Source organism: Furipterus horrens, unplaced genomic scaffold, assembly GCF_987537825.1.
Source record: "Furipterus horrens unplaced genomic scaffold, mFurHor1.1.pri manual_scaffold_3, whole genome shotgun sequence".
NCBI lineage: Eukaryota > Metazoa > Chordata > Mammalia > Chiroptera > Furipteridae > Furipterus > Furipterus horrens.
Window position 1 is genome coordinate 106,823,517 of NW_028327173.1, and position 27,928 is coordinate 106,851,444.

Consider the following 27,928-nt stretch of genomic DNA (forward strand, 5'->3'; position numbering starts at 1 on the left):
TGCAGTGCACTGAGATCTCTAAAGGCCTTAAGTTGGCCCAGGCTCGATCCCTGAAACCCCAGGTGCCCCAGGCCAGCTCTGCAACTGGAGACCAACTGGACCAAGATGCCCCTTTTAGGGGCATTTGGGGAATGAAACCTGGGAAATCCCCCAAGTCCTTTCTCTTGAGAAACAGGAGCAGCGGTGGATAGAGAAATGCTTCCTCTTTGTGACCACGAGATGGCGCCAGACACTCAGCTTTGTCTTTCCCCACGGAGGAAGAAGGTACTGATTAGGATTTGAAACATAGGGTGAGAACATTGTGATGAAAGTAGTGGCCATTGTCGAATGCCAACTCTGTACCAAGCACTGTGTGGGAGATTTACATCACTTATTCAACGTGGTGCTTGATCACCTATTATGTGGCTGGCACCAATCCTGTGGCTGGCACCAATCCTGTTCTCAGAGCAGAGACAGCAATAAGAGAGAAAACATACAGTACGCAAGTGGAGACAAATGCTGGGAGAAGCATGAACTAATGTCAGGGATGGGAGGGCTGTGTTATTTTACACAAGGTAGCCAGGAAAACCTTGCTGAGGAGGTGACACCTGATATATTAGTGCTCACAATGCCATTTTATAGAAGAAGAAATGGAGGCTAAGAAAAGTAAATGAGTTGCCTGTTGGATCCTGGAGGTGGAAATGAGCATGGACAGGGTACAGGGGAGATGGGAGGAGGTTTGCCAAACCCTTCCAATCCCCGCTAGACAGAGAGGCTCCACGGGACCCAAGATGGGAGTGCGATCCCCTCCCCTACCTCCAGCCCGGCACCAGCACCACACCCCTCACCTGCATCCCTCACCTGCGAGGCAGAACCACAGCACTCCTAGGGCAGTGGCCACATCTGCACCTGTGCCAGGATTGCCCATCTTCCTCTGAGGCAACTGATAGCTTGGCTCGTGATGGTGGTGGTGGTGGTGGTGGTGGCTGTGGCAAAGGCTGCCCCTGCCTGTGAGAAAGAGGAAGTGAGCCTTTGTCTCAAAAGGTCCTCCCCAGCGACACTCGCCTCATCTCCCCTGGACCAGCTTGGGGCCAGGTTGCAACTGCCAGCTGGGACATCCTTCTTCCCACACACCCACAAGCCTCCTCCCTGCTGAGGGAATTTTTGAGAGATTCTGGTAGTAAGGAACTGAGTTACTGGGGAGGCTAAACTAGGAGAAGTGGCTGGGACCCATTCTTTCAGAACTAAGATGCAAACATAAGGAAGAGGCAAGTAGAGGCCAGGCGGCCAGCTCAGAGCAAGGATGTGCTCAGCTAGGTTTGGGGGAAGGAGGAGCTGAGGTTGGAGCCAGGCTTAGACATAGACAAAAGAGGTCTGGCCTTTACCTTGAAGGCAGCTGGGAGCCAACAAAGATTCTGGAATTGGGGAAAGGATATGGTCTGAGCTGTGCTTCATAAAGATTACTCTGCAGACATCTGCAAGACAAATGAGACAAGCTGGACAGAAGAGACAAAGCAGGTCTGGGTGGAAGGGACAGAACTGGAGGAAGCGGGGACAGAGAAAGGTAGCAGTCAGAGGTCCATGGTTTTGTGCCCAGTGGCCAGGTGGGGAACTCACTGAGACAGAGCTCATGGAAGGGGTCAGCACAGGGCATGGGAAGTTAGCACAGTTTGCAGAGTAACTTCCAGGGGCGAGTTCTAGGAGGTAGCTGAGTGTACAAGTGTGGGACCCAGAGAGAGGGAACATTTGCTGGTTTAATGCATATAGATTGAGTTAACAAGACGTATCAGAAATGGAAGAGGCCAGGACTGGGGCTGATCCCCAAGGCTGGAGTAAAGACTGAGTAAGGGATAGGTCTGTGGCCTCAGGTCAGACCTCAGCAGGGGCTCAGACCTCCCTGGGTCTGTGACTGGCAGTTAGACACCAGCATAACAAGGAGATGGGCCAGGTACAGGTTACCACAGCAGAAAGCCCCAGGTGTCTAGCAACTGGCAAACTGGGAGAACAAAGACCTAGTCCCCAGGGTGACCTATCCACCCCTGGCATGTCACTAGTCATGCAGTAGATCACCTTGGAGGAGGAATAAGGGACCGAAGAGTAGTCTCATGCTACTCCCATAGGTGCCCTGGCACAACCACCCCTTAAGTATTGATCCCTAGGGATAACATCTAGGCCTCTGTTGTGTTTCAGCTCCAGGCCCAGAAAAGCAGCAAAACCAGACAAGTGACACCATGGCTGACCTCAGGACCAGCTGCATTGTCTAATGACCCCTTGCCCTGGCACCAACCAATCCGTGGAGACCAGGATCCTGAAAGTACACAACTGGAAAGCTAATGCTTATTCTGTTGAGATCCTCCCCTAAAATCTCCATCCTTGAAGTCCCTTAGGACAGAGGACCCAGGATGAGCACAGCTGTGCCTTTCCCTTGCCCCTCCTCTCCCACCAGTATGTTACTTTACCTTTCTCTCTCCTAAGCTCCAAGGGCCCTTCTTTTGCCTCTGTAACTAGTTTCATGAGCCCATTCCTTCTACAGTTCACTGCTTTACCTCTGTGACTTTCTAAACAAAGTTTCAGTCTTTCTGAGTTTTTTCTTAGTCAGAACTCAAGTACTGAGGTTGCTTAACCAAGCTCCAGCCTGTCTCCATAGGTCTAACACCTGGTGCCCAAGGTGTCTGACATGGGCAGGCTGCTGGAACCTTTTCCCTGTGTTCCACACCTGCTGCCCGATTGTTCATGCTGAGATACATAGACAGTGTCTATCTGTGCTACGCAACACTGCTTGACAAGCCTATAAATGGTTTCACATTCTCATAAGCCTGGGGGGAAGACAGGCTGAACTACTTGATCCCATTTTGTAAGAGAAAAAAAAAGAAAACTTAAAGCCCAGATAAATGAAGTGACACCATAATATGATGTGATTTGCCAGTTAGCACAGCTGAGAAGTATTTGGGTTCCCAACCACATCTTTCTGCCCTTCCATGGAGCAAAACTCAACAGCAGTTCCAGTCACAGGCAGAGGGCCTCAACCCTTCTAATCCGGGCCAAACACACCCCAGCCCCCACACATTCAGAAGCTGGGCTGAGGGAGTCCCGCAGCCTCACTGGGTACATCCTCCCAGCACAACTCCCCCACCCCCTGCCCCCAGCTGTCCACAGTGGGGAAGCCCAGAGCAGCCACTTCCTTCCCAGATGCGTCCAGTCCAAACCTAGTGGCCCAAAGCCTCGCCAACTGCTGAGTCAGCAGCCTCCCGCTCCATTCATAAAGCATCCTTGGCGAGCACCACATCCTGCCACAGGGCCACTGTGGCCCACAGGAAAAGCTCGTGGCTCATAAGTTCCCAGATCCCAAGTCTCCCTTTCTCACTTTCATCCCCAGAAAAGCCAAGGCCTGCCTGTTGTTCCTGGGCCCCTCACTGTCTCCTCACTGATGCTCATGCCAACCATCTCCCATCCCGACCCTCGGACACCCTCCTCACTGGCCCTGCTCTCTCCACTCTCCCCACTGATAACCCCGTTCTCTACAGTGCTTCCTCTTAGGACCTAGGACATGAACCTGCTCACATTCTTCCCCCTGCTCAAGAGCCTCCCATGGCTCCCCATTTACTACTGAAGTTAACCCACAGTGCCCTGCCCAGCACTAAAGACTTTTCTAATGACTGTCACCTCTGTACATCGAGGTAATTCCTGCCGCTGGGGTTTTACTCCACGGGGTCTCCTGGGAATGCCTGCCACTTCTGTGAATGTGGGGGATCAGGGAGCACTCTCCTGGTCAGACCTATCCGGGCACTCCAAGGGCTGAGCTCTCCTTCCCTCCAGTGGAAGAATGAGGGGATCCCAAGGGCAGGGGTTGGGCTTGCTCCCTTTTACTCCTTTCCTAGACTCTGGACCCAGGAAAGTTCCCACCTTTATGGGTTGCCCTGGGAGAAGTCTGACAGCCCAGAACTGAGGAGACCAGAGAATTCCACAGCATCCAGTGCCTCCACCCAAGAGTAGAGGGCAGAAAGGAAAAACACAGCTGGGAGATGAACAGAAGCCTGCCTGGGAACAGAAAGCCAATCACTGCCCCTGGGGACAGAGGAGCTACCTGCCCAGTACACAGCCTAGACCAAGGACCTCACCACGTGCATCTGCACCACGCTCCCAACCTTCTTCTCAAAGGGGAATTCTCACCCCAGGCAGACCAGCCTGCAATCCGCATGTGCCGTCCCTCCCAGTGAGTCACTAGCCAGCCATTCCTCCCTCTTCCCCTTTTACTTCTGCCTCTCCTAGCCGAGGCCTGGCTGAATGGGGGAACTCCAAGGAGCTCTGCCGGGAAAGAACAGAGTGCCCGGCTTTCCAACAGAAATGGAAAGGAGGGGCCTAGGCCACCTTTAGCCTGAGTGCAGCAGGCACATCCAACTCCAGCAGCAGTGGAGCCACAGCAAAGCTTCTGAGAAATGATCCAAGGTGTGACCCCAAGGACAAGACTGGGCACTACACCAAGATGCCCTGGACTTGGGGTGCCCTTGAGCAGCGACCCTTTAATACAGTTCCTCATGTTCTAGTGACCCCCCCGACCATAAAATTATTTTTGTTGATACTTCATAACTGTAATTTTGCTACTGTTATGAATCGTAATGTAAATATATGATATGCAGGATGTATTTTCATTGTTACAAATTGAACATAAAGCATAGTGATTAATCACAAAAACAATATGTAATTATATATGTGGTTTCCGATGGTCTTAGGCGATCCCTGTGAAAGGGTCATTCGACTGCCAAAGGGGTCGTGACCCACAGGTTGAGAACCGCTGCCCTAGAAGGGACTCCTTGCCCTCACCATGCTACCACCAGCAGCCCATATTCTCCTGCCTCCTCTCTCAGTCCCTGCAGGGGCTGCTTGGGCAACACTTCCCACAGAGAAGGCAAGAAGTGTGGAGCCACCTAAGCGGTGTCAATCTATGCTAACCAGCATAGGGCGGAAGCACCACTTCTAAAAATAGCACTTTCGTCCCTGGACACAGCTATGCCTGAGGCAAGCTGCACGTCTAGACTGCCCAGGTGCTTTAGCCAGTCTTTTTCCTGCCCCACCCCCAAGCCAGCTTGAACTAAGTTTCCATGACTGGCAATTGAAGAAGTCCTTGAACATACATTTTTTCGGTACTCAGTAATGCATTTAACTGTGAGGCAGGTACTGGGGATAGAGAGATGACTCTGCATCCCAACAAGGAAGGTGTGCATGCACATAAATCACCGCATTTCAGTATAGTGCACCACTTCAGATGCATTGAGGGCAATTTGGAGGCACCGCAGAGACATGACAACTCTGAGTCCTGAAAAATGATTAGCACTCCCCAGGTAGACAGACTGGGAGAGGTGGCCCCTTCCCAGACCCAGTCCTCCTGGCACTGCCTCTCTGCCTCTCAGCCAGACTTCTTTGAAGAGGTAGAAAGTGAGCCCAAAGTTTGGGGTTCTAGTCCTAGCTCTGACACTTTCCTGTGCAGTCTTAACAGGTGACGTCCTGTCTCTGAGCTCAATGATACCTTCCATAAAAAAAAGCTTTGCTGGATGTTATTATCACTTCATTAGTATGTTAAGGCTTCGTGTACTATATCCCTAAGGGCTAGCCAACAGGTCTTATTGAAATGTACAAAATCACTGTGACAGAAATGACTAGTTTTCCTTTTACGCCTAGTCTCCTCTTCCTCTATAGAATTTTTAGTTAGGCACGTGGTCACTCAGCTAAAGACTACAAATCCCAGACTGCCTCGCAGCTGGGTGTGGTCACATGACCATTTTCCAGCAGCTAACAGGACAGAGAAGAACTGATGTGTACAACTTCTGGGTCATGCCCTTAAAGAGGGGGCACACACCCTCTCTTTTCTCTTCCCCATTTGCACTGGCTGACACATAGATGTGGGGAGCTACCTGGGGCCATGCTGCCAAAGGCAACACCCTGAGCACTGCAGAGCAGCAAGACTGAAGGCCCTAAGGGATTGCAGTATCAGCCCTGAATACACCTGGATGTTCACATGAATAAGAAGTCTAGCTGTCTTTCTTACAGCACCTAATGTGACTAATTCAGGGAGCCATCCCTCCCTGACCTTCGCTCCTTCTCTCCCCACTCTGCTCACCCCATGAAAATTGCCAATGAGCAGAGCAGGAAAAAAAAATCTAAAATAAGTATTTCAAAATAAAAACTGGACACGATCTCATCAGAGTCACTTAGTGATGCCTGGCCCAGATTTATTTCAAAGGTAGACATGATGGGCTTGGGGATTGTATGGGAGGGAGGGGCTGAAAGAGTCAAGGTTGTACTGAAGGCTTGAACAAACAGGTGCAGGTAGGCACACATAATAAGATGGGGACACCTGGAAATGAAGCACGTTTAGGAGGAAGTATGGTTCCTATTGGGCTTGAGCTATGGATCATCCATCCCAAAATGCCTGACAGACTCCTTGGACACACAGAGCTGGAGCTCAGAACAGAGAGGGACAAGGGAGCCATCTGTGCATTGGTGCTAATGAAAGCCAAAGTTGAGATCACTGAGGGAGATTATGGAGTAAGAACAGTTCCCCCACAAATTCTGGAGAAACTGTGGAAATTAATGGTCAGGTATTACAACAGGGAACCTCTTTCTGGCCACCACCACAACCTCTGTTTGCCTCCTTCCCTGATAGACACCCACTACCTCCCAATTCAGTGTACCGGCTTTTGGGCAGCTCCCATTGGTGGAAAGCTCTACCTTATGTTGAACCAAAATTCTCTGTCTCATACAGCCCACATTAGTTCTCATTCAGTCCCTGGGACCATGGAGAACAAGTCTGCCCCCTACCTTGTAATAGCTCTGCAAGTTTTCAATCTTCCTCTCCCTTGATGAGGTCACCAAGGGGCACCCATGTCATATTGTTCACCAAATGACCCAAAACATTAGACTACCAAAGCTATGGCCACCCTGGCTGGTGTGGCTCAGTGGACTGGGCGCCGGCCTGCAAACCAAAGGGTTGCCGGTTTGAGTTGTGGGCCGGATCCCCATCGGGGGCATGCAAGAGGCAACCACACATCAATGTTTCCCTCCCTCTCTTTCTCCCTCCCTTCCCCCCTCTCTAAAAATAAATAAAACCTTTAAAAAAAAAAGAGAGAAAAAGCTATGGCCAATGACCATAAGCTGTTTTCATACATTGCTGGTGATCCATGTGTGGATGAAAAAGGGGCCACATACTAAACCTGACAAACTCAGAACATAAAAATTCCTAACTCTAAGCAGGTCATGGCAGGTAGTCAGAGTCTAGGCCTACAGCTCCCTTGACAAACTTCAATGTTTATCATAAGTGAGCCTACCCATTGTCTTTTTGCATCTAAGATAACATACCTTTGAAATGTCAGAGTAATCTTCTTTTTGGACCCTTCAGAGCACGACCTGGCCAAACAAGAGCACCAGACCCCAGAACCCTGCACTGTTATTTTGTTGCCCAGGCATAATCTCTGTGTGCTGTAAACGTTAACTATCCTGTACCCAACAATGTAAAAGAAGCATGTGTCTCTCTGTTTTACTCTTTATCCAATCCCAGAGATTGCCTCGCTTTTCTTTCTTCAGCCTCCCTAATCTATCACCAGTGGATTTCATGTAACCTCCTTGATTTTAAAGTATAAAATAAGCCACAAAACACCATTCTCTGGAGCATTTTCTCAATCTGTTGAGATTTTGCTTCCCAGCAATTGTCGTGAGTTTGGCTCAAATAAACTCATAAAAATTCTTACAGGTTTGGATGTTTCTTATGTCAGAACACATCTCTGCCATCCTCTTCTGAAGGATTTGGGGATTTCTTTCATCTGGTTAAGCTGAGTTCATCACTCCAACTGCCATGATCTTTTATTTTTAATTGTAGCAAAATATACACAACATGAAGTTCTCCATTTTAATCAGTTAAGTGTACAATTCAGTGGCATTTAGTCACAGTGTGGTGTAATCATGCCATGATCTTCTGAAGTACTGGATGGACAGTTCCTGGTATGCAGAGCATGCTCAGTACTTTTTTTAGTGGATAACAAACAAAGACTGAATGAATGTCATCCAGAATGGTTGCTCTCCTCTCCCTGCCTTGTCTGTTATATCATCAAGGTCCTCAGGGGAAAGACAGGAATGAGAAAACCCCACAGCACAAGGATCCGTGTCCATCTAATATTTAGGGCTTGTGAGTCTTCCTACTTGTGCTGCCACCCAGCCACCCACCTGTCCTTCTCAGCCCCAAGGCTGTCATGAGATGCGTCATGGCTTCTGGCAGGGAACCAGTCACATGGAGAAGAACCAGATAAAAGGTTCATTTGAAGAAGATGGACTGATAATTGGTTCTAGGACTTTGTGAGGGATTAAGGACAAGATCACCAATCTCTGGTTCCCACAGTCTACCTTCTTCCCCATAAAACTGATTATTTGCCTACCTCAAGTCTCCCAGCATTCATATATCCATTCATGCAATGCCTATGCTTCAGGGGCATTGTGCTGGGCACTACAAATAAGAGATGGAGAGACAGACATACAAACATACAATCGTAAATGTCCTTGTCCTTCAGTCGGATTGGGTTTATCATTAAGTTTCAAAAGTTACCCATGTTACTACATTATTTTGTTTGCAGCAAATAATAATAATAAAAGCCAACAGTTAAATATCTGCTACTCACCAGATTCTGTTCTAAGTGCTTTTACACATATTTTAACTTCTTTACACTTCTCAGTAAGTCTAGGCACTATTTTTATCCCATCTCACAGATGAGGAAATTCAGGCACAGAGTCATTAACTTGTTCAAGGTTACAGAGCTGCTAAATGGCATATCTGAAATAACACTTTTATTTATTTATTTTTTATTTATTGACTTTAAAGAGGAAAAGGGAGGGAAAGAGAGAGAGAGAGACAGACAGATGGACATTGATTTGTTGTTCCACTTTTTTATGCATTCATTGGTTGATTCTTTTATGTGCTCTGACCGGGGATTGAACCTGCAACATTGGCAGCATGTCGGGATGATGCTCTAACCAACAAGCTACCCCACCAGGGCTGAAATATCATGTTTATAATAAAAATAGGAAAAGGGTTTGGGGAAAAATATATAATTAAAATAGAATATGACCAGTTATTTAAGGCAGGTTTATGTCAGGTATTGTGGGAGTGAAGAGTCAAACAATTCGCTGGAGGAGTGGGGAGGCTTAGGAAGGCCCTCACAGAGGGAGACATTTCAGCTATCCAGCAGAGGAAGCAGCACAAACAAGGTGGTGGAGGAGGGAGCAACCACAGGAAGATAGACTCCTGGGAGATGAGGTCAGGGAGGTAGTCAGGGGTTGGTTAAGGACCCTGAATTGATCCTGGAAACAGTGGGAAACTGTGAAAGGCTAAAACCTATACCTACACGTCTCTCCCTCCACTGTCTACCCTAGACTGTCCTGAAATATCCCCGACTGCTTCTCAGAGATCTTATTTCCAAGGTCACTCAGTACTAGGACAGGCTATCCCTGTGGCCAGAAGACAACTCCATTTAAAGAAGATTATCACCTCCCCACCTGGGAGTTCCTTCTTTACAGCTTCTGTTCCTTCTTTCCTTGACAAAGAAACATAACATGCTAAACAAATCTTCTGTCTTCAGTCACTAGTCTTGATACTCTTATTCTGCTGCACATCCTTTATTCTAGAGCGCTGTGCTCTCTTTTTAGAGTGGCTCCTTCTGATAACAAAGCCACTTTCCTGCAGGAACCCCAGTCCATTGGGTGCTGATGGGGCTGACCCTCAAGCCTCAGGTTTCATCCTGTGACCAGACCTGACTCTTGGAGAACCCCTGCCCCGCCCCCACACGGTGATGGGGGTGGGGTGGGGGCAGTGAGCCAAGCCACACCCAATCAGAGACTTCCCAGAGTGTCCCTGCAGGAGTTACTAGAAAAGCCTCTTGCTGAGGTCACTAAGGAGGATGTGCTCTGGGGCCCTTAGCAATGAATCAATCTATCAGCTACCAACAACGTAAAGAAAATGACCCCAACGAGTAAACCGGCAGAGATGAAAGCTAGAGGGATACAGCGCCCTGAAAACATCATTTAAGCTCTTCAGCCACATACATAAGGCTACCCAGGTGCTTGAGCCAATCTTGTTTCTTAAGCCAGCTTGAGCTAGGTTCTATTACCTGCAACTGAAGGAGTCCTTGAATATACATTCATTCATATATTCAGTAATTCATTTATTTGTTCACTGACTGCCTGTTAGGCAGACACTGAGAAGAGAAAAATGACTAAATTATGTGCCTGTCCTCAAGGAGCCTGCACATAAATCACTGCAGCCCAGCACACTGTACTACTTAAGATGCAGGGAGGGCCACCTGGAGGCCCCTAAGACACTTGGGAATCACAAGCTGAACCCTGAAAATTGACCTGAAGCTACCCAGATGATCAGGATGGGAAAGGCCATTCCAGGCAGAGGGCACCGAGGTAGGAGGCAGCATGGCAAGCTGGAGGAACCGCAAGCAATTCAGTATGGCTGACATGAATTTCAAGGTGCTGATCACACGGGGGGAGGAAGCTAAACTAAAAGGAGGGTAGGGACTAGAGCAGGGAGTTCTGCTTGGACTTTGTTGGAAAGTGATGAGGAGGAAAGAGTCTGAAGTAGAGGAATAGCTTTATTGCTATAGGTAAGCTCAACCTTGATTTATTGACAGATTAATGTGTAATGTTAACTTTGCTGAGGAAGTTTAAATTTTAAAAGAAAATGTAGAAGAGCAATGGTTTACTCAAAATAAGAAAGAGTTGATGGTGGAATTTGGAACATTACAATTTTTTTTTTTTTTTTCGAGAGCGTACCCTCCTGGAGCTGCTCAAAACAACCCACTCCACCTGTGCGTGGACCTACTGCTGGTGATGGGTGTAGGATTGGGACAAGCAGGGGTCAGCAAAGGTCCAGATAGAAACTATTTTAGGCTCTGTAGGCCATGCAGTATCTGTCGCAACTACCTGCTCTAGCAGGAGAGCAGTCATAGATAGTGTATAACAGGATGAGAGAGTTCTGTTCCAGTAGAACTTTATGGACACTCAGTTTGAATTGCATATAATTTTCATGAATCACATGATTTTTCCAACCATTAGAAATGTAAAAACCATTCTTAGCTTGTGGGCTTTATAAAAACAAGCAGCAAAAGATTTGGATCATGGGCCATAGTTTTAGAAACTGGTTTAGAGAAACACTAGCATTACTGCTCCAAGATACCCAGGTAGCAGCCAAAGTGGGAAACAATGGGGAACTGGCACGTTAACTATGGCCAATCTAGGTAATGGAATAGCATATAGCTTTCAAAGGAAGGCGTATTAATATGGAAATAAGTCTATGACATATTGTTGAGCAAATGAACTATATTTGTATGACCTCATTTTGATGCTCTACAGTCTGAGATCTAGTCGCCCAGGCCTCTCTCCATCTCTCTACCACTTATATTTTATTGCAGGTCCCTCCTTCTCCAGCAGTGCCTTGTGTCCTCTAGGCTCTCACTTGAACTCTCTTCTTTTTTTTTTTCCTAGATGACTTTTTTCCATTCCCATGGCTTTAAATATCATTTATAAACTGGCAACTCCTAAATTTACTTCTCCAGTCCACACCTTTCATCTGAGCTCCAAACTTAAACCCAACTGTTTCCTAAATGTCTCTGTTCCAGTGACTCTTGGGCATCTCCCTCTTCACTCTTGATTTCTCCCAAACCTGTTCTTCCCAGCACTTTCCGCTTGGTAAAAGCCTGACTCCTCACCCTCTGCAAGTCAGAAACCTGAGTTTCTCTCACCTCTACAGTCCATCACCAAGAACAGCCACCGCAAAATATATCTCAGCAGCCTGAGTACCACATCCACCTTACCATCTGTTTTTGTTCAGCTCACCAGTTAAGAAAGGTTTTACCTTTTTAAACAGTTGGGGGAAATCAAAAGAGGAAGATTATTTTGTGACACAATGAAATTATATGAAATTCAAATTTCAGTGTCTATAAATAAAGTTTCATTGGCACACAGCCATACTTCATTCATTTCTGTGGCTGTTTATGCAAAATAAGTGGTAGCAATGCCTCAAATATTTACTTTCTGTTGCTTTGCAGAAGTTTGATGACCCCTGGTATATCTTTACTCTCTCTCCTTCTACTTCTGTTTCTCTCTCTGGTCTTCCAAGTCACCATCTTCTCTTGCTAGGTAACCACAAAATCCTGCTCACCTGTCTCCCAACTTTCTCTCCAAACAGCTCTACACTCCAACTTATAACCTACACTCTATACAGCAACCAGAATAACTGCTAAGAAAACACAAATGGCATCATGTCATCACTTTTAATATTTCAATATTTTATCTCAGGATTGTTCTTCTTTCTTGGGATAAGATGTCAGCTTCTCCATGGCCCTACCTGGTCTGGCCCCACCTACCTCCTCAGACATGCCACCCACCCCTGCAAAGTGGGTCTTCCAATTCCCTTGGACAGCAGGGTAACCCACTCCTTCCTGAGACTCACCTCGGTAGAAAAGCTGCATCAGAGATCCACTGCTCTAACATAGCTCCTATTGTTCATTGCCCACTTTGTTTTCTCTCTTCCCTGGGCAGGACACACATCTGCTTTATTTATTATTGTATCCTTAATCCTAGAAGAGGCTGAATTCTAGCAAAGTGCTCGGTGCATGTTCACTGAATGAATGAATGAATGTTTGTGTGGATACATGTTTGTGTGGATAGAGAGATGGATGGATGGCTGTTTGTGTATGGGAAAAGGGTCTGAAAACCTGATAGAGAACACAGCCTTGTGGTGTGGGAAGGAGGGTAGAAGTCTACTTCCATTTTCTAGTTGATACACTTCCGTGTCTGGTTCACCCCTAGTAGTCCTCTCTTCCTTCCTCCTTTCAGAAGCCAGGTCCCAGCAACACACATAATGGGCTCCAGCTCCTACTGCCATTCCTGCTGCCACATCCCCCAAGCACACACTTCAGTGTCTCCCTGTGGAGTATCAGTTTCTCAGAGCCTGTGCTGACTTTAAGGGGATCTGGGAGCCCTGCTTCCCAGAAGTGATACTGTCCCTGCTCCAAGGCTCCAAGGCTCCCAACAAAAAAATGCTTCTCACCTCCACTCCCTGTGGGTTTCCCTCCAACATTCTCTCCCTAGGCCCCAAGAAGGGCAAACGTCTGAAGGCATGATGTGTGTGGAGGAGGCAGAGCACTGATCAGAACCAGAGAGAGGGTATGGAAGTGGATCCTGGAGGCATGGGGCATGCTGAGGACCAGCCTCGAGAAAAGCAAGCACTCTTAGCAATGACCCTGACCGGGCTGCCAGGAAGACTGGTTGGGGACACCTAGATCAGGCCTGCCCTCTCTCCAGCCCTCCCCCATACCCCCTGCTGCAGATGAGTCCTTTCTACCTCACTGTGGGGACCCTCAGAACAAGAAGCCTATGGCTGCCTCTGGAATGCCAAAAAGAGCCAGTCCTGGAGACAAACCAAATCCCAGCTCCAGTACTGGCCAGCTGTATGTCTTTGGGCATATGACTTCCCCTTTCTGAGCCTCAGTATCCCCACCTATACAATAGAGCTGATGATACCCTACATCATAGGACTGCTATAATGATTAAATGAAATTATATTTATTAAGCATCCAGGACAGCCCCACTCCTAAGACTTGAAAAACCCTCACTTTTATCTGGAACCTCACACTGCAGGCGAGGCAGAACTGGGGATGGCAAGTGAGGGACGGTTGCGTAACAGCACACGTGGCCCTCTTACAGATGTCTGTTCCATTCTGAGCCAACAAGACCAAAGGAAACTTCTCAAGGATCACATGAGCCCACCCTCTTCCCTCTCCCCTAGGCCCAGGCTATGCCTTTCCTCTTTTGCTGGTCTCCTGTCTGTCACTGCTGCCCGGTGGTATGTGGGAAAGGGATAGCAATGAGAAGTTGCCACCCACTCAGAGGACAAGCTTATAGGCAGTGACATCATCCTGCTTGCCCTTTTCCCTCGCCTGACCCCATGACTCAGGGCCGCAGGCTCAGGCCCTATGTGGTCCTAATCTCGGAGGCTGCTTAGATTTGAGTCATTTTCTTCATGCAGCCCAAACTCCACATATCTAACTGAGAACCAGCCAGCAACAGGCCAGATGCCTATCCTACAACACTTTCTAGGAGTCCCTCTGGGTGCTGTGGAGTCCCAGCTCATGGCTTTATCATCCCTATGGGTCTCTGACCCTAAACAGTCAGTGTGAAACCCAAATTCTCCAAAGAATGAAGATATAGAACTCTGGAGAAGGCCACAGTTTCAGGACGGGGGACTTCCCACAGGAAAACTCAGAAGCCAACCTTACCAGAATAAGGGGACACAGCCTCCTCAGAAGGGACAACACTTCTCTAACCGTTCTCTCCACAAACAGTCAAGAACCCAGGTGCCAGCCAGCCAGCCAGCCTGCTCCCATCAGGTGCCTGGCAGAGCTGAAGAGGACCAGGGTCCGACAGGAAAGTGGTCCTCAAGTCTGGCACCATTCTCATCCTCAGGCCACGTCAGCACAGGCTGCTCACTAACAAGCTGCATGGTCTGACTGGAAAGCTCAGAACAGGTAGGCAGGAGAAGCTACCAATGAGGTCATTGGAAAAAGAAAAGAATGGCGAAGATCAGTCATGGGACCAATAAAAAAGCACCTCTGAAGCCACTAAGTGCAAAGCTCACTCCAACAGTCCCCTTACCTATTACCCTTCAGTGCAAAAACTGATGTCAGATTGTGCTGTACATAATACAGGGAGAAAGACTACCATGCTCAACAGTTAACGGAAGTGTTGGTGCTTAAGCTTGGGAACTTCAGATGTCAGGGAAATGCACTCCCCCCAAATAGTCCCATTCCCAAGCGAGCTGAACTGTGAACCACCACTCAGACTCCACAGCCCCACAGCCCTTCACCCTTCCCTGCCACTGGGATCAGCCTGCCCATCCCACATGTTTAAACTTCAATTTCAAGTTTAGACTTCAATTTCCTTCAGCCTCCAAAAGGGCCCCACCTATGGTGCAGGCCCCCAAACTGAGAGCAGGGCTACACAGCACTGGATTTCCTAGGAATTGCTGGGAGGCCGGAGGGAATTAGCCAGGAGGCTGAACTAAATAAAGAATTCTCTTAAAAGACAGGCTGCTTCATTTCTTTCTAAAGCAGAAGCTAACTGCTAAAGAAGCCTGTAAGAAAAGGGCCCTAACTGAGTGGCAAATCAGACTCATTTACAATTATCCACATCCCATTTGAGGCTAGTTTTTCTCAATGAAGTCAAACAAATCCCACTCCCCACCCCACAATTTTTTTCTTTCTTTACTATTTGCTGGCATTTTCTGTCAATGACATATCCCATACCTGAGTCACTCATCACACGTTTCTTATTAGGTCAGGTTGCCCTTTGAAATAAATCCCCTTTTCTTGCAATTCACTGCCCTAGGACTCCAAACCTGTCAATTCGCTGGCTGAACAGCAAGAGAGGGCTTTAAGATCTGGAATTCAATCCCCTCCCCTCTACTGTTCCCTCATCGTGGTCCCTACCTTCCCTCCACTGATCCCCCTCTGTCTCCATCCCACCTCACCCACCACCTCCCTCAGACTTCCCAAGCCCAAACCACCACACCCCTGCGCTTTCCTGTTCTTTGGCATCCTCCGGTCTCCACCCCTCCCCCAACACCTATACACCCTTTCACCCGGCCAGCTGTCCCGACCTCTTCTCAGAATATGTCCCCCTCATGCCCACTGCTGCTGCAGAAGTCCTCCCGTTATCCACTCCTTGATCCTTCAAGCCCAAGCACAGTGGATCCTAAGCACTTACCCGCCCTCCCAGGCGGCTCCCCCTCCTCTGAACTCGTGGTCAAGCTGTTTTCCTCTGCAGGACACGGGAGACTGCTTCCCTCCCAGCTCCTGCTAGCCGGCTAGGCTTCTCAGAATCACCCACACAGTGATGGATCCGCCTACATGCCCCCCGCACACCCAGAGCCTCCGTAAGCACAACCACCCACGCAGCCTCCTCCAGCGGCGTCTGGGCGAGGGCAGGTCGCACGGTTCCCCAGCAGCCTGGGCAGGAGAGAGGGGAGAGCCAGGCTGGAGGCGGGGTTGGGTTCCAGCCTCCCCCAGCTGCCTCTGGACCTGGGAGCCAGGGATGCCCCCAGGTTCCCTCTGCTCACGGCGCAGGGGCCGGCTCGGGACCAGGGCGAAGGCCCGGTGGCGGCGCCCTCTGCCCGCTCTAAGGGCCTTGCAGGAGACACTCGCCGCAGACAAAGGCCGCCCGCGCCCGCGCCACGCAAGCACTCACCGCGCCGCGCCCACTCCCGGGATCCGGGACTTGGCGGAGCTGCGGAGTCACCGCCGCGAGGTCCGCCCCGAATGGGGGCCGGGACGGCTGGGAAGTCTGAGGGGCAGGGGCGGGCTGGAGGAAGCCACGGGGCCCGGAAAGGCGGCGAGAGCACCCAGAGACCGGATTGGCCCCGCGGCGGTGTTTGGGGCCAAGGCTTGAGCCAGCCCGCTGGGCAGGGCACCAGGCCTGGACCCCGCCTCTGAACCCAGTGCTGACCATGCGGGGAGAAGCGACGCCCTGGGAAGGAGGCGCTGGCCTAGTCACTGCCCCTCCTCCTCCCTGTTCCCACACTCCCGGGATCCAAAATTTATTTTCTGCGAGAGGGACAGGTGACCAGTCACTGACCTCCCACCACCTCCCCAACAGGCTGCCGGCGGCAGCGCAGAAGCTCAGATCCAGCTGCGGGACCGCAGGCCTGCTTCCCTCGACACCAGGCTGATACCGAGGTATGGAAAGGGTTAACTCGACTGTGAGGAATTAAGAGCTGCTCTATAAATACGGCGTAGTGGGCGCCTGAGCCAACCGCAGGGTAATTTCCACCCAGCTGGTTTTCCTCTTTTCCTTCCGCCCACGATCCGTCGTTCCCCCACCTCCTGCTAGCTACGCCTCCCCCCGCCCCCGCGCCCCCCGGGCTTCGCCCTAACCCCCAGCCCCATGCGCTGCGATGGCCAGACCAGGCTGGCTCTGACAAAGTTGCAGCTCTGACCACCTTCGGGCAGGCTCTGTCCTTGTAAGACCCATTTCCAGCCTGGGAGAACATGGGGGCCAGACAGCCTTAGCCCATTCCTCCCTGTACCTGTTCTGTGACCTGTTCTCCTTCAGCTGCAGACAGCAACAGCTCAGATGGAACAGATTTCTGTGGGCCAGGCTCTGAACACGCTGGGCCTCTGTGGATCCTCATAACAGCCCATCAAATAGATAACACAGGGAAACGATTTTTAACATAATTCCTGTTGATTTTGATTTTTCAGCTGTTTTAGACTTAAAATAGGCATGCTGACTTCAAAACAGTAGTTTTCTTCTATTACGTCGTTTTTTTTCTGTACAGCTTTTTTCTTTTTTCTTTTCTTTTTTTTTTTTTTTTTTTTGTACATTTTATCTTAATGTAACTACTCTAGGCTGAATCGAGCCTGGATCTAAGGAAGCTCTCCCACTGGCTGAGAGCAAACATCCCTCAAGTCAGGAGGGGTGGAGGATGACCTTGGAGACCAGCGACAGGTTCATACTTGTCTAGGCTATTCAGTTACACATGAGACAGTGTGGTGAGAGGTTGTGTGCCGCTCTATAGAGTGAATCGTATTCCAAAGTGTAGTTCAAGTTCTTGTCTGTATACAAGGAGTTAGCAGAATTTATTTTTTCATTTACATACATACTTATTTCCTTTTCTTCAGATCATGTTTGCCTCTGCTATTTCTTGTCGTAAGTGCCTAAACAACCCTGATTCATATTGTTATATCTGTGGCAGTTTCACCATTCCCAGTCAAAGGACAAACATCAGTGCATTTGTCAGGCAAGCCTATTTTGCATATTTTAAAGTAAAAGTTGGTGATTAAGATGTCTTAGGCCCCTCACAAGGTGTGCAAGCAGTGTGTCAAGAGTTTATGGATGTGGACGAAGGGAACGCGTGATAAATTGTCATTTGGTATACCTATGGTTTGATGAGAGCCCAGAGATCATTCAAGTGACTGTTACTTTTGTATAGTGAAAATGTCATGATATAACAAGAAAAATAAATGTAAAATAGAGTATCCTAGGCTACCATCAGCTATATGCTCAGTGCCTCATTCAGCTGAAATCCCAGTGCCAGTTTTCATTGAACTACCCTCTTTCAAAAAACAGGAGTCTGGTGAAGAACTAAGTGACAGCAATGATGAAAATGACTCAGTTCATAAGGGATTTGATCAGCATGAGTTGAATGATTTAGCACGAGATTTGGGACTATCCAAAAAGGCTTCAGGACTCCTAGCATCAAAACTGCACGATAAAAACTTGCTTGAAAAAGGAGCGAAGGCATCCTACTTTTGATCAAGAGAAAGTGCATTTCTGCAGTACTTTTGAAGTGATGGTGGCTTTGTGTATTGCCATAACATACATGGTTTAATGGAGGAATTGGGAATTCCAATCTATAAGGCAACTGAATGGTTACTGTTCATTGATTGATAGCTCAAAGTGGAGCTTGAAGTGTGCCCTCCACCACAATGGCAATTTATTTGGTGCAGTCCCAATTGGCCATTCAGTTTGTTTTCATGAAGGATATGAAGACATAAAGAGAGTCATTGACCTGTTGCAATATCCCAAGCACAATTGGATCATCTGTGATGACCTTAAAATGGCCTGCTTCCTTCTTGGTCAGCAACACGGGTACACCAAGTATCCCTGTTTTCTGTGTATGTGGGACAGCAGAGCTCATGAGAAGCATTGGGTGGAGTCGAACTGGTGTCTAAGATCTGACCTCAAACCTGGTGATCCAAACATTCTATATGAGCCACTTGGTGACAGGAAAAACATTATATTCCCACCTCTGCACATAAAACTGGGTCTCATGAAGCAATTTGTTCAGGCTTTGCCAACTGAAGGAGACTGTTTCAAGTATCTCATTTTGGCATTTCCTAGCCTGTCATTTGAAAAGATAAAATACCTTAATATGTATGTTTGGTAGCAGAACTTTACTACTTGTACACAATTTGACTTACAGTAACAATATATAGCATTTATATTAATAAAATAACTCTAAATAAACAGTATATTCAGGTAATTTCTTCTTTATTTTTCTTTGTATGTACATTTTTTATGATTTTTGAGACAAAGGGAGGGTATCCTGTACTTTAAAAAGTTGATGTGATAGAGAAAAACTGGGGTCATTTTTGGATTCAGATACCAAAAGTTAGTCAAAAACAAGTGTCAGATCTAACTCAATGAAAATTGTGTTCCCCAGTGTAATATTATCCCTGTTTTACAGATTAGAAAACTGAAGCTCTAACCTTGTGCTTTTGCCAAGCCTGCCACCAAGGGGCGGTAGACTATGGGGGAGGGCTTAAGAAACATGCATGAACACATGTGTCTCTGCATGTCAGCCACTTAAAACTTTTTACCATTTTATCTCATTTCATCTTCACAACTCAGTGAGGTAAATGCTATTATTATCATCATCTTTACAAATAAGCAAATTAGGACACAAAGAAATTAACCTGCTTGAGGATATTCACTATTAAGTGGAAGAATCAGGATTTGCCTGGTTGAATTTAGTGCTAAATTCAAACTTAACTGTGATGTGTGTATGTGTGTGTGTGTGTTCGTGGTGCATGGGTATGTGTATTTGTGAACATATGAAAACCTGTGTTTGAGTCTATGTGCACATGCATTCCTGAATGTAAGTTTTATGGTGGCTGCATCTGTCTGGCTGCTCCTAGCAATGGGACCAGGGAGTGAGGCATTAAGGCCAGGCCATCTGGTCCAGGGTTCCCGGAGATCATCAGCTTCCCCACCAATCCACACTGCTTCCCCTGCCCTTTCAGGCCCTGTGCAGCTTGGGCCTGGCCTCACAGGTCTCAGGATGAGTGGCCTAGGGTGAAGTGTCCAGGGAGAGAGGCATCATTGGGCTGAGAGAACCAGGGGACCTGCAGCAGAACCCTTTAACTAATCTAGAAGAATTTACTTTCCTACCTTTGTCCAAAAGTCAATTATGTGCTTTGTGCCTTGCTGTGGTGACAAAGGTCCTGTCTCAGAGGACTCCAGGCTGGCAGGGAAGGCACAACTCAGCTGTGATGGACAGTGAGAGAACAGCACAGGGCAGTTGATAGTGGGGGTTGGGGGAGACTTATGATAGAAGTCAAAAGACAATATGATAAAATGTTTTAAGAGAACAGGTCAGGAGGGAAGGAAATGAGTATTGGCTCTCATTTCTGGAAGCAGTGGCTTGAGAGGGCACAGATTCCCCAGAAAGGGCAGACAGCTGGGGCAAGGGATAGACAGTGTGTCTGCAGGACAGACTCCACTGAGACTCAGATACCTGGCCCCAAACACAAACAGCTAGAGTGACCATTTCAGCAGGAATCTCCTCAGTTCAGAAAATATTTGTTATATGCCTGTTCTCAGAACACTGTCTTGCAGCATAGGTGGTCATGTGACCGAATGTGGCCCATGAGCCAGGGGTGAAGCTCACTGCTTGGGGCTTTGGGGAAAGCTTGTTAAAGGAGAAGACTTGTTAAAGGAGAAGACTTATACTATGGATAACAGCAGGGTGGTTCCTCAAAAAATTGAAAATAAAATTACCATAGGATCCAACAATCTCACTTCTAGGTATGTACTCAAAAGAATTGAAAGCAGGGTCTCAAAGATATATTGTACAGGCATGTTCATATCAGCATTATTCACAATAGCCAAAACATGGAAGCAACCTAAGTGTCCATCAGTGGATGAGTGGATAAACAAAATATGGTACATACATACAACAGAATGTCACTCAGCCTCAAAAAGGAAGGAAATTCTGACACATGCTACAACTTGGATGAACCTTGAAGACAGTGAATCAAGCCAGTCACAAAAAGACAAATACTTTATGATTCTAGATAGTAGCTATCTAGAATAGTCACTTTGTTGAGACAGAAGATAGAACGATGGCTGCCAGGGGCTGTGGCAGTGGGGAGGACAGAATGCAGAGTTGTCATTTACTGGGTATAGCGGGTCAGTTTTGCAAGATGAAAAGACTTCTGGAAATTGGTTGTACAACAATGTGAATCTACTCAATGCTACTGAACTGTGCACTTAAACATGGTTGTGATGGTATCTGACTGGTGTGGCTCAGGTAGCTGGGCATTGTCCTGTGAAAGAAAGGTCATCAGTTCAATTCCCAGTCAGGGCACATGCCTGGGTTGTGAGTTTGGTCCCCAGTAGTGGCACAGTTATGGAGTGAATGAGAGGCGACCATTTGATGTTTCTGTCTCACCATCAAGGTTTCTCTCCCTCCCTTTGTCTCTCCCTTCCCCTCTCTCTAAAAATAAATAAATAAAATCTTGGAAAAATGGTTAAGATGGTAAATTTTTATATGCTGAATTGAAACACAAATTAATTTAACACAACTTTTTTTAAAGGGTGAGCTTAGCTGGCATGTATCTTTTTACCTTTTGCTTTTCACGCTCCTTTTTCTTGGTGCCCAGAGAGCAGACACAAAACCAGACAGTAAAGCCACCATCTTATAACCATGAAGACAAAAGCTAAGGGTGGCTAGGAGAAAGTCAGAAGGAGCCTGGTATCTGGAGGCATTGTGGAACTGCCACACCAGCTCTGGATTGCTTCCATCCCTTGGCCTGGCCCCAAAGGTACCACTGCTCACTCAAGACTGATGAGAAAGAAATGATTACCTTTGATAGTCTTGTCCTTCCCAGGCTACCTGAAAAGAACACCAGACCACTTATTCTGACAAAGGAATGTGGGATGGGTGAGGGAGGTCTGACATTCTTACCACTTTCCCCAGCACATGGTGAGATTCAACTTCCTTCTGCCTCCTCCGACATATCAAAGGACAAGTATTGCCTCATCATTGAATATACTTGAACCAAGCAAACAGAACTCCAGAGACCAGAGCAGCTGTCTAGACCAGCTAAGCAGTCCATCTTTCAGAAAGCAGCTCACAGGCATTGGCATGCCTGGCCTAGGAATGATACTCAAAATCTGTTCATTCCCATAAGAAAATACATTGATTTTTGGCAGTGCTGGGGTTTAAAGCCCTATTTGGGCATCTTTTTGAGGATTCCTGCGACACCGATATCTCGGCATTGGCCTCACTCTGGTCAGGCTGGTGGCTGCATGTTGCTTGCTGAGGTGTTTGCATTTTAAGGCCTCAAGTCCTTGACATCTTGGCAAAGGCCACCCCCATCATGGCCACTCATTTTGGGCTCACCAGGCTGCCATCTGGAGCCGTCCATCCATCCTGTACTATCTAAGGCAACAGTTTTTCCTCCAAATGACCAGAACCAGTGTCGGGTTGAATGTGGAACACAGCGGCCACTGCAGATTCCTGCTTCCAAGTTTCTTATTACCAGTGCTTGAGCATTGGAATAGACTTCAGGTGTCTAGATCCAAATACACCCAGCTGGAAGCCCCTGGCCAGCAGCATAACAGGAACAGCCTGAAAAAGGGGAGACACCTCCAAGGAGTCTCACTGGGGAACACCTCACCCCTTCCCCGACACACATCTTGCAGCAAGGCTTGTATGACTGGCTGCCTTCATCTGACCCACTAGCCTCACTTCTTCCTTGGTCACCCCCTTCACTGTCTACCCACCTCCTCCCATGTCCCTGGTGGAACCATTCAGCCCTCACCTCCCTTTCCCCTTCCTCTGCCATAGCCCAGGCTCACAGGGCTCCCAACACCAGGAGTCCATCTCTGAGTCTGTGTCCTGTTGCGAGAGGGCCAAGATGGTCCTCCAAACAGATCGGCTGGGATGGAGTTAAAAACAAAACAACAAAATAAAAACAGCACCATAGTTCACAGGGAAATCTTCCATCATCTGGGGAGTTGTTTTTTCTAATGACTTCTAATCACACACAAACAACTTGATATTAACTGAGAGTGAGGCCTCTTGCAATGTTGTGCCATTGGTGCCTCCTTTATGTGACCCTAGCCCTGGCCCTGCTCTTAGGCCTGGCCTAAGACAGGCTCAGAGAAGAGAGCACAAAACAGACTTAACAGCTCCAACAAGAAGAATAAGGTTGAGTGCCCCGGGCTGGGAGAACAAGGACTCTGGCATCAGAAGTCAGCAGTGAGGCCCTCCTAAGGAAGACAGTGGATAAACCACTTAAAATCCAGAAATCCTCATCTCAATCCAGGTGCTTAAATCTTTAGTACTAATATTGCTGTTTCCAGTCAGGGTCTATAGTGGTCATTTGATTTTAGTTGGTCTGAGACACTGTGCCCAGCTATCTTCAGGACATCTGACCATAGCAGCATCCTCAGTAGGTGACTCAGTGACTGTCAGAACATGGAGGCAGCTGAAATGCCCACCTGGACTTTTGACATATGCAAATGAGACATATGCAAATCAACCTGGTCCTAGCCCCGCCCATAGGAAATGAAAACGGACTTTGCTCATTTCCAGAAAAAATGTTGGTGAACCTAGCCCAATATGTTGACTGGTCTGGTGGAGGAAAAGCAGGGAGATGTAAATGACCTGCTGAATGTGTTGATGGGTAAACTCCCCCTAGCAGAAATGTGTGTTTGGCAAAGTGTGAAGACAGAGCCTGCAGAGGCTCAGGCAAGCAATTCCTAAGGGCCCCTGTGGGTGAGTGGGAGTCGTCACTCCCCTTTCCTTCCCCCTTTCCCCTTGCTCCTATGGGTCCATGAGAAGGGCTGGGAGTCACCTTTCCCCCACTTGCCTTGCTCTTATGGGCCCTTGAGTTTGTCTGGGGGTTTCCCCTTCCCTCTGCCCCTCTTCCCCCTTTTTTCCTCAATAAATTCATTGTTTAATCCTAGAGTGGTCTCTGGGTGATTTCAGCAAGGCTACCTGATAGCGACCAAGACTCAGTTCTCTTACGGATCTCCCTCCACACTCTTCTACCACGAGGAATGGGGCTCTCTACCTCCTGGTCCACTACACCCAATGTTTCTACTCAGGTGTGGGCTGTTATTTCTTATTGGCTGTTTTCACTTTTAGCATTAGCAGTTGCTAATGAATACAGTCTTGCATTTGTTTTCTTAAAGCTAGACTTTCAGACAATAACGTATTTGGCACCTCTTCTTTCCTCATTTCCCATGATGAGATCATCACAAACACAGCTTCTAAAGGAATCTCTGTAGCCAGACTCTGCAAGGAAACCCTTGGGTTTCCAAATGGAGACTTCAGCAGTAACAATGACTTTATCCACTCAGGGAAATATGTGTCCACCTCTGAGGAATGACCCCAGTCACCAAGTGTCTCCCCTCAGCCTAGAAATTCCCCAATCAGCCCTTCATTCTGTTGGGGTCAGCACTGCTGTCAAAATATCCCTCTCTATCACCCTCTACCCCTCTGTAAATATTCACACAGTTCAGTTCCTCTCACTTCAGGGAAAAGGAGTCTATCAGATGTGGTTCTCTGAAACTGGACAAGTATACTTACTTCCATGAATTTTCTGACACAAGTGGCAGCTTCAACCTTGATCTGTTCTGACGTGTGCTGCCCAGTGTTCTCTATTTATACCGTGGCATATCTCCCCAGGTATTTTGAGAGCTCCCTCAAGGGAGAAACCCAGACCATTCTCCTCCAAGCTCCCCACGCTCACTCCCCCAACCACTCCCACCCTCTATCCCATCCCATATGTTGAGAAAACTTGAACTTGAACACTTGAACTCTGGAGTGAATGCCTTAACCCTGGCTGGTGGAAGTGAGATGCAGACAGTACAGTAGGCTAGAAACCAGAACGTCCCAGCCTGCCAAGTAGTGGCCATGTGTCTAGGAGAAGTGGGTCAGCTGTTCTGGGCCTCTGCCTCCTCCTTCTCCACACATCATCCCCCATCTCCTCTGTAGCCAGCTGAGTCACCTGCTCTTTCTCACTGAGAGCACTGGAACGATTTCCCCCTCGGCCCTGTAGCAGGCAGGACTAATGAAGCAGGCTACGGCATGGACAAGAAGCCTGCAAATCCAGGAAGGGACTAACAGGTGGCCTCCAAATTTTCTGTTCTTTTTTTAATTAAAAAAAATTTAAATTATAGTTGACATACAATATTAGTTCTCAATGCACAGCACAATGATTAGACATTTATCTAACTTACAAAGTGATAACCCCATAAGTCTAGTACACATCTGACAACATATATAGCTATTATGATATTGACTATATTCCCTACGCTGTACTTTACATCCCGTAACTGTTTTTATAACTGGCAGTTTGTACTTCTTAATCCCTTGACAAAGGAGGCAAGAATATACAATGGGGTAAATACACTCTCTTCAATAAATGGTGTTGGGAAAACTGGACAGGTACATGCAAAAGAATGAAACTGGACCAATTTCTTACACCATATACAAGAGTAAACTCAAAATGGTTTAAAGACTTAAATGTAAGACCTGAAACCATAAAACTCCTAGAAGAAAACATAGGCAGTAAACTCTGTGACATTGCTCTTAGCAATATCTTTTTGGATCTGTCCTCATCAGGGAAGGCTAACAAAAGAAAAAATAAACAAATGGGACTACATCAAACTAAAAACTTTTAAGTAACTAAGAAAACCATCAACAACCTACTGAATGGGTGAAGATATTCACCAATGATACATCCAATATGGGGTTAATATTAAAAATATATCATAAGTTCATACAACTTAATATCAAAAAAACCCAACAACAATTCAATTAAAAAATGGTCAGAGGACCTGAACAGAGACATTTCTGCCCCACTCCTTTTCAATTTCTGCCTGCTATCTTTGACATAGGCCCTTGCTACCCTTTGCCCCCTCCTGGTGCTAAGTGGAAATGCAACTGAAGAGAGCTTCCATCCTCACTCCATCCTAGGTCTACAATGATGCTCCTCAACACCAGTCTATGAATTGGAAGAGAAAGTAGGGGTGGAGGTTGAGGGGAAGGGGAAGCAGTGTGGTCTGGAGCTGTGGAGGTCAGGAAAGGGTTTCCAGAGGAAGTGGGCTTATAGCTGACTTTGAAGGATAGTAAGAATTTGACAAGTGAACAGCCTCAGGGTCCTGCCTAGGTCTGGCACTTCTCTAAGATAACGCACAGTTGAGAAGACCTTGATCTGAATACTCTGATAGTGCACCTCATGGGCCTGAGACCAGGAAAGAGGTCAGATGATGAGGCAGAAGGTGAAAGCCACCCTTGAGAAGACCAGAGCAGGGAGGGAAGATAGGGCATCTGGGCCCACATACTCTGCTTGGCCCCTGGTGCTGTACATGAAGGGTAGGCACTTCTGTTGAGGCTGGCCCTCCTCTGTGCACACTTACCTACTCAAGGGTGTCACCCCAGCCAGTCTCCCTCTCTCCTGCATTATACATCTTTTCATTCTCTCCCCTGATTTATTCAATCTTTCTTGAAACACTTTCTGCTCCTAGAAATCCCCTGTCTTGCCTTTTTTCTCACCTCTCACTGGTTGCTCTTTCTCATCTCCTAAGCTGGGTCCTTCTCTCCTCTCTAAGCCCTCATGTTGGGGAGCTCTAGGACTTAGTACTCAGTAGTGTTTTCTTCTGGGTCAACACACACTCCATTGGTCATCTCATCTCTTTAAATATTATGTGCTAACAGCTCTCCAATTCAAATCTTCAGCTTGGACTGTCCTTGAATTCTGCATTTCCAACTGCCTAGTCAACATCTCCATTTGTCTTCAATCAAACTCACAATTTTCATTTCATCCCCACCCACCATCAAAGATACAAAACAATATAAAACCAAAGCAAACCATTACTCCTATAGTCTTCCTAGTTTCAGGTATGGCAACTCCCTTCTTCCAGTAGACCAGGCCAAAAATCTTGTACTTCTTGATATTTCTCTTTCTTGAAAACCCCACATCACCAATCATACTGCATCTACCTTCAAAATATATTCAGAACTAGATGACCTCTCTCCATCTACACTGCTACCACCCTGGTCCAGGCCATTCCCATCATTTGTCTGTATTGCAATAGCCTCCCAGTTGGTATCTTTGCTTCCATATTTTCTCTATATAGCTTACTTTCTACACAGCAGCTAGAACAATCCTTATAAACAAAGGCAAGTTATCATTCCCCCACTCAGGTTTCTTCAGGATAAAACCTGCGTCTTCATTTTTTTCAATCCTCACCTTAGGTTATATTTATTGATTTCTAGAGAGAAAGGAAGGGGGAGAGTGAGAAAGAGAGAGAGAGAGGAAGAGAAATGTTGATTGGTTGTCTCCCATACACACCTTGACTGGGGATCGAACCCGCAACCTATGAAGTGCTCTGACTGGGAATCAAATCTGCAACCTTTGGTATACGGGATGACGCTCCAACCAGTTGAGCCACCAGGCCAGGGCAAAGCTGAGTCTTTTTGAAAAATTTTTTAGTATCTAATAAATTTATTGTAATCCTAAGAAGAAAGAATAGAAATAATAAATTTAAATCTACGTTATTAGCAATTTTGTAACCAGTTTAGTCCTAAGTATAGTAGTTAATTTTGGCTTCATGATTTGTGGTTTGACATCTACTTCTTAAGTCATATAAAACACTAAGAATGCAATATTAAACTTTTCATTTTCATTAAATATTGAGAATAAATTTTCATTAAATAAGTTTACAATTAACAGTTAAATATTTAGGAACAAGTAATATACTAAATTAATGTTTTACTTTATTAGTCGTGAAAACAAAGTAAATATTTAAGATTGTTCATTGGTGGCAAAATGAATATCAATTGCCCAATAAATGCAAATGATAAATGAACAAGACCTTGGACAGAGTATACTTAGTTGTGGATAATCCCACACACAAAATCTCCCTGGACATTAATGAATTCATCCATTGATTGGCAGATGGGCTATCCATTTCCTGACACTCTGACCAACAACCCTGAAAAGACCTGAAAAGACCCTCAGGACACACAGTGCTTGCTCCCAGCTGGGAATCCACTCTGGGGAATAAGGTAAACAGACACTAATGCAGCTGAGCCAGCCTGGCT

The 27,928-nt window shown here is 47.0% G+C and overlaps 2 protein-coding genes across 6 annotated transcripts in view; one reads left to right on the forward strand and one right to left on the reverse strand.

The window, feature by feature from the left end:
* The window catches only part of CD276 (CD276 molecule), a 29,977-nt gene extending 13,228 nt beyond the window's left edge, over window positions 1–16,749 (reverse strand). For 2 of the 5 annotated variants that reach the window (XM_090270034.1, XM_090270031.1), the window contains exons 1-4: window positions 16,270–16,331; window positions 15,790–16,031; window positions 1,365–1,454; window positions 841–987 (exon numbers count right to left, since the gene is read on the reverse strand). In XM_090270034.1, coding sequence (XP_090126160.1) covers window positions 841–987; window positions 1,365–1,434 — 217 coding nt within the window. In that variant the 5' untranslated portion in view covers window positions 1,435–1,454; window positions 15,790–16,031; window positions 16,270–16,331. Of the gene's footprint in view, window positions 1–840; window positions 988–1,364; window positions 1,455–15,789; window positions 16,032–16,269; window positions 16,530–16,656 lie in introns of those variants that run through there. The other 3 variants (XM_090270030.1, XM_090270033.1, XM_090270032.1) reach the window with 3 other exon arrangements.
* Window positions 16,000–19,031, forward strand: LOC150015692 (uncharacterized). The gene is made up of 3 exons (XM_090270035.1): window positions 16,000–16,329; window positions 16,678–16,757; window positions 18,151–19,031. The coding sequence occupies exons 1-3, from the start codon at window positions 16,117–16,119 to the stop codon at window positions 18,167–18,169; spliced, it is 312 nt and encodes a 103-aa protein (XP_090126161.1). The 5' UTR covers window positions 16,000–16,116; the 3' UTR covers window positions 18,170–19,031.
* The last annotated feature ends 8,897 nt before the right edge of the window (window positions 19,032–27,928 follow it).

Coding starts and splice junctions, on each gene's coding strand:
- LOC150015692 (XM_090270035.1), top strand. CDS start 16,117: ATGCCCCCAGGTTCCCTCTGCTCACGGCGCAGGGGCCGGCTCGGGACC. Junction 16,330..16,677: donor TGCGGAGTCACCGCCGCGAG/GTCCGCCCCGAA, acceptor CCTCCCCAACAG/GCTGCCGGCGGCAGCGCAGA.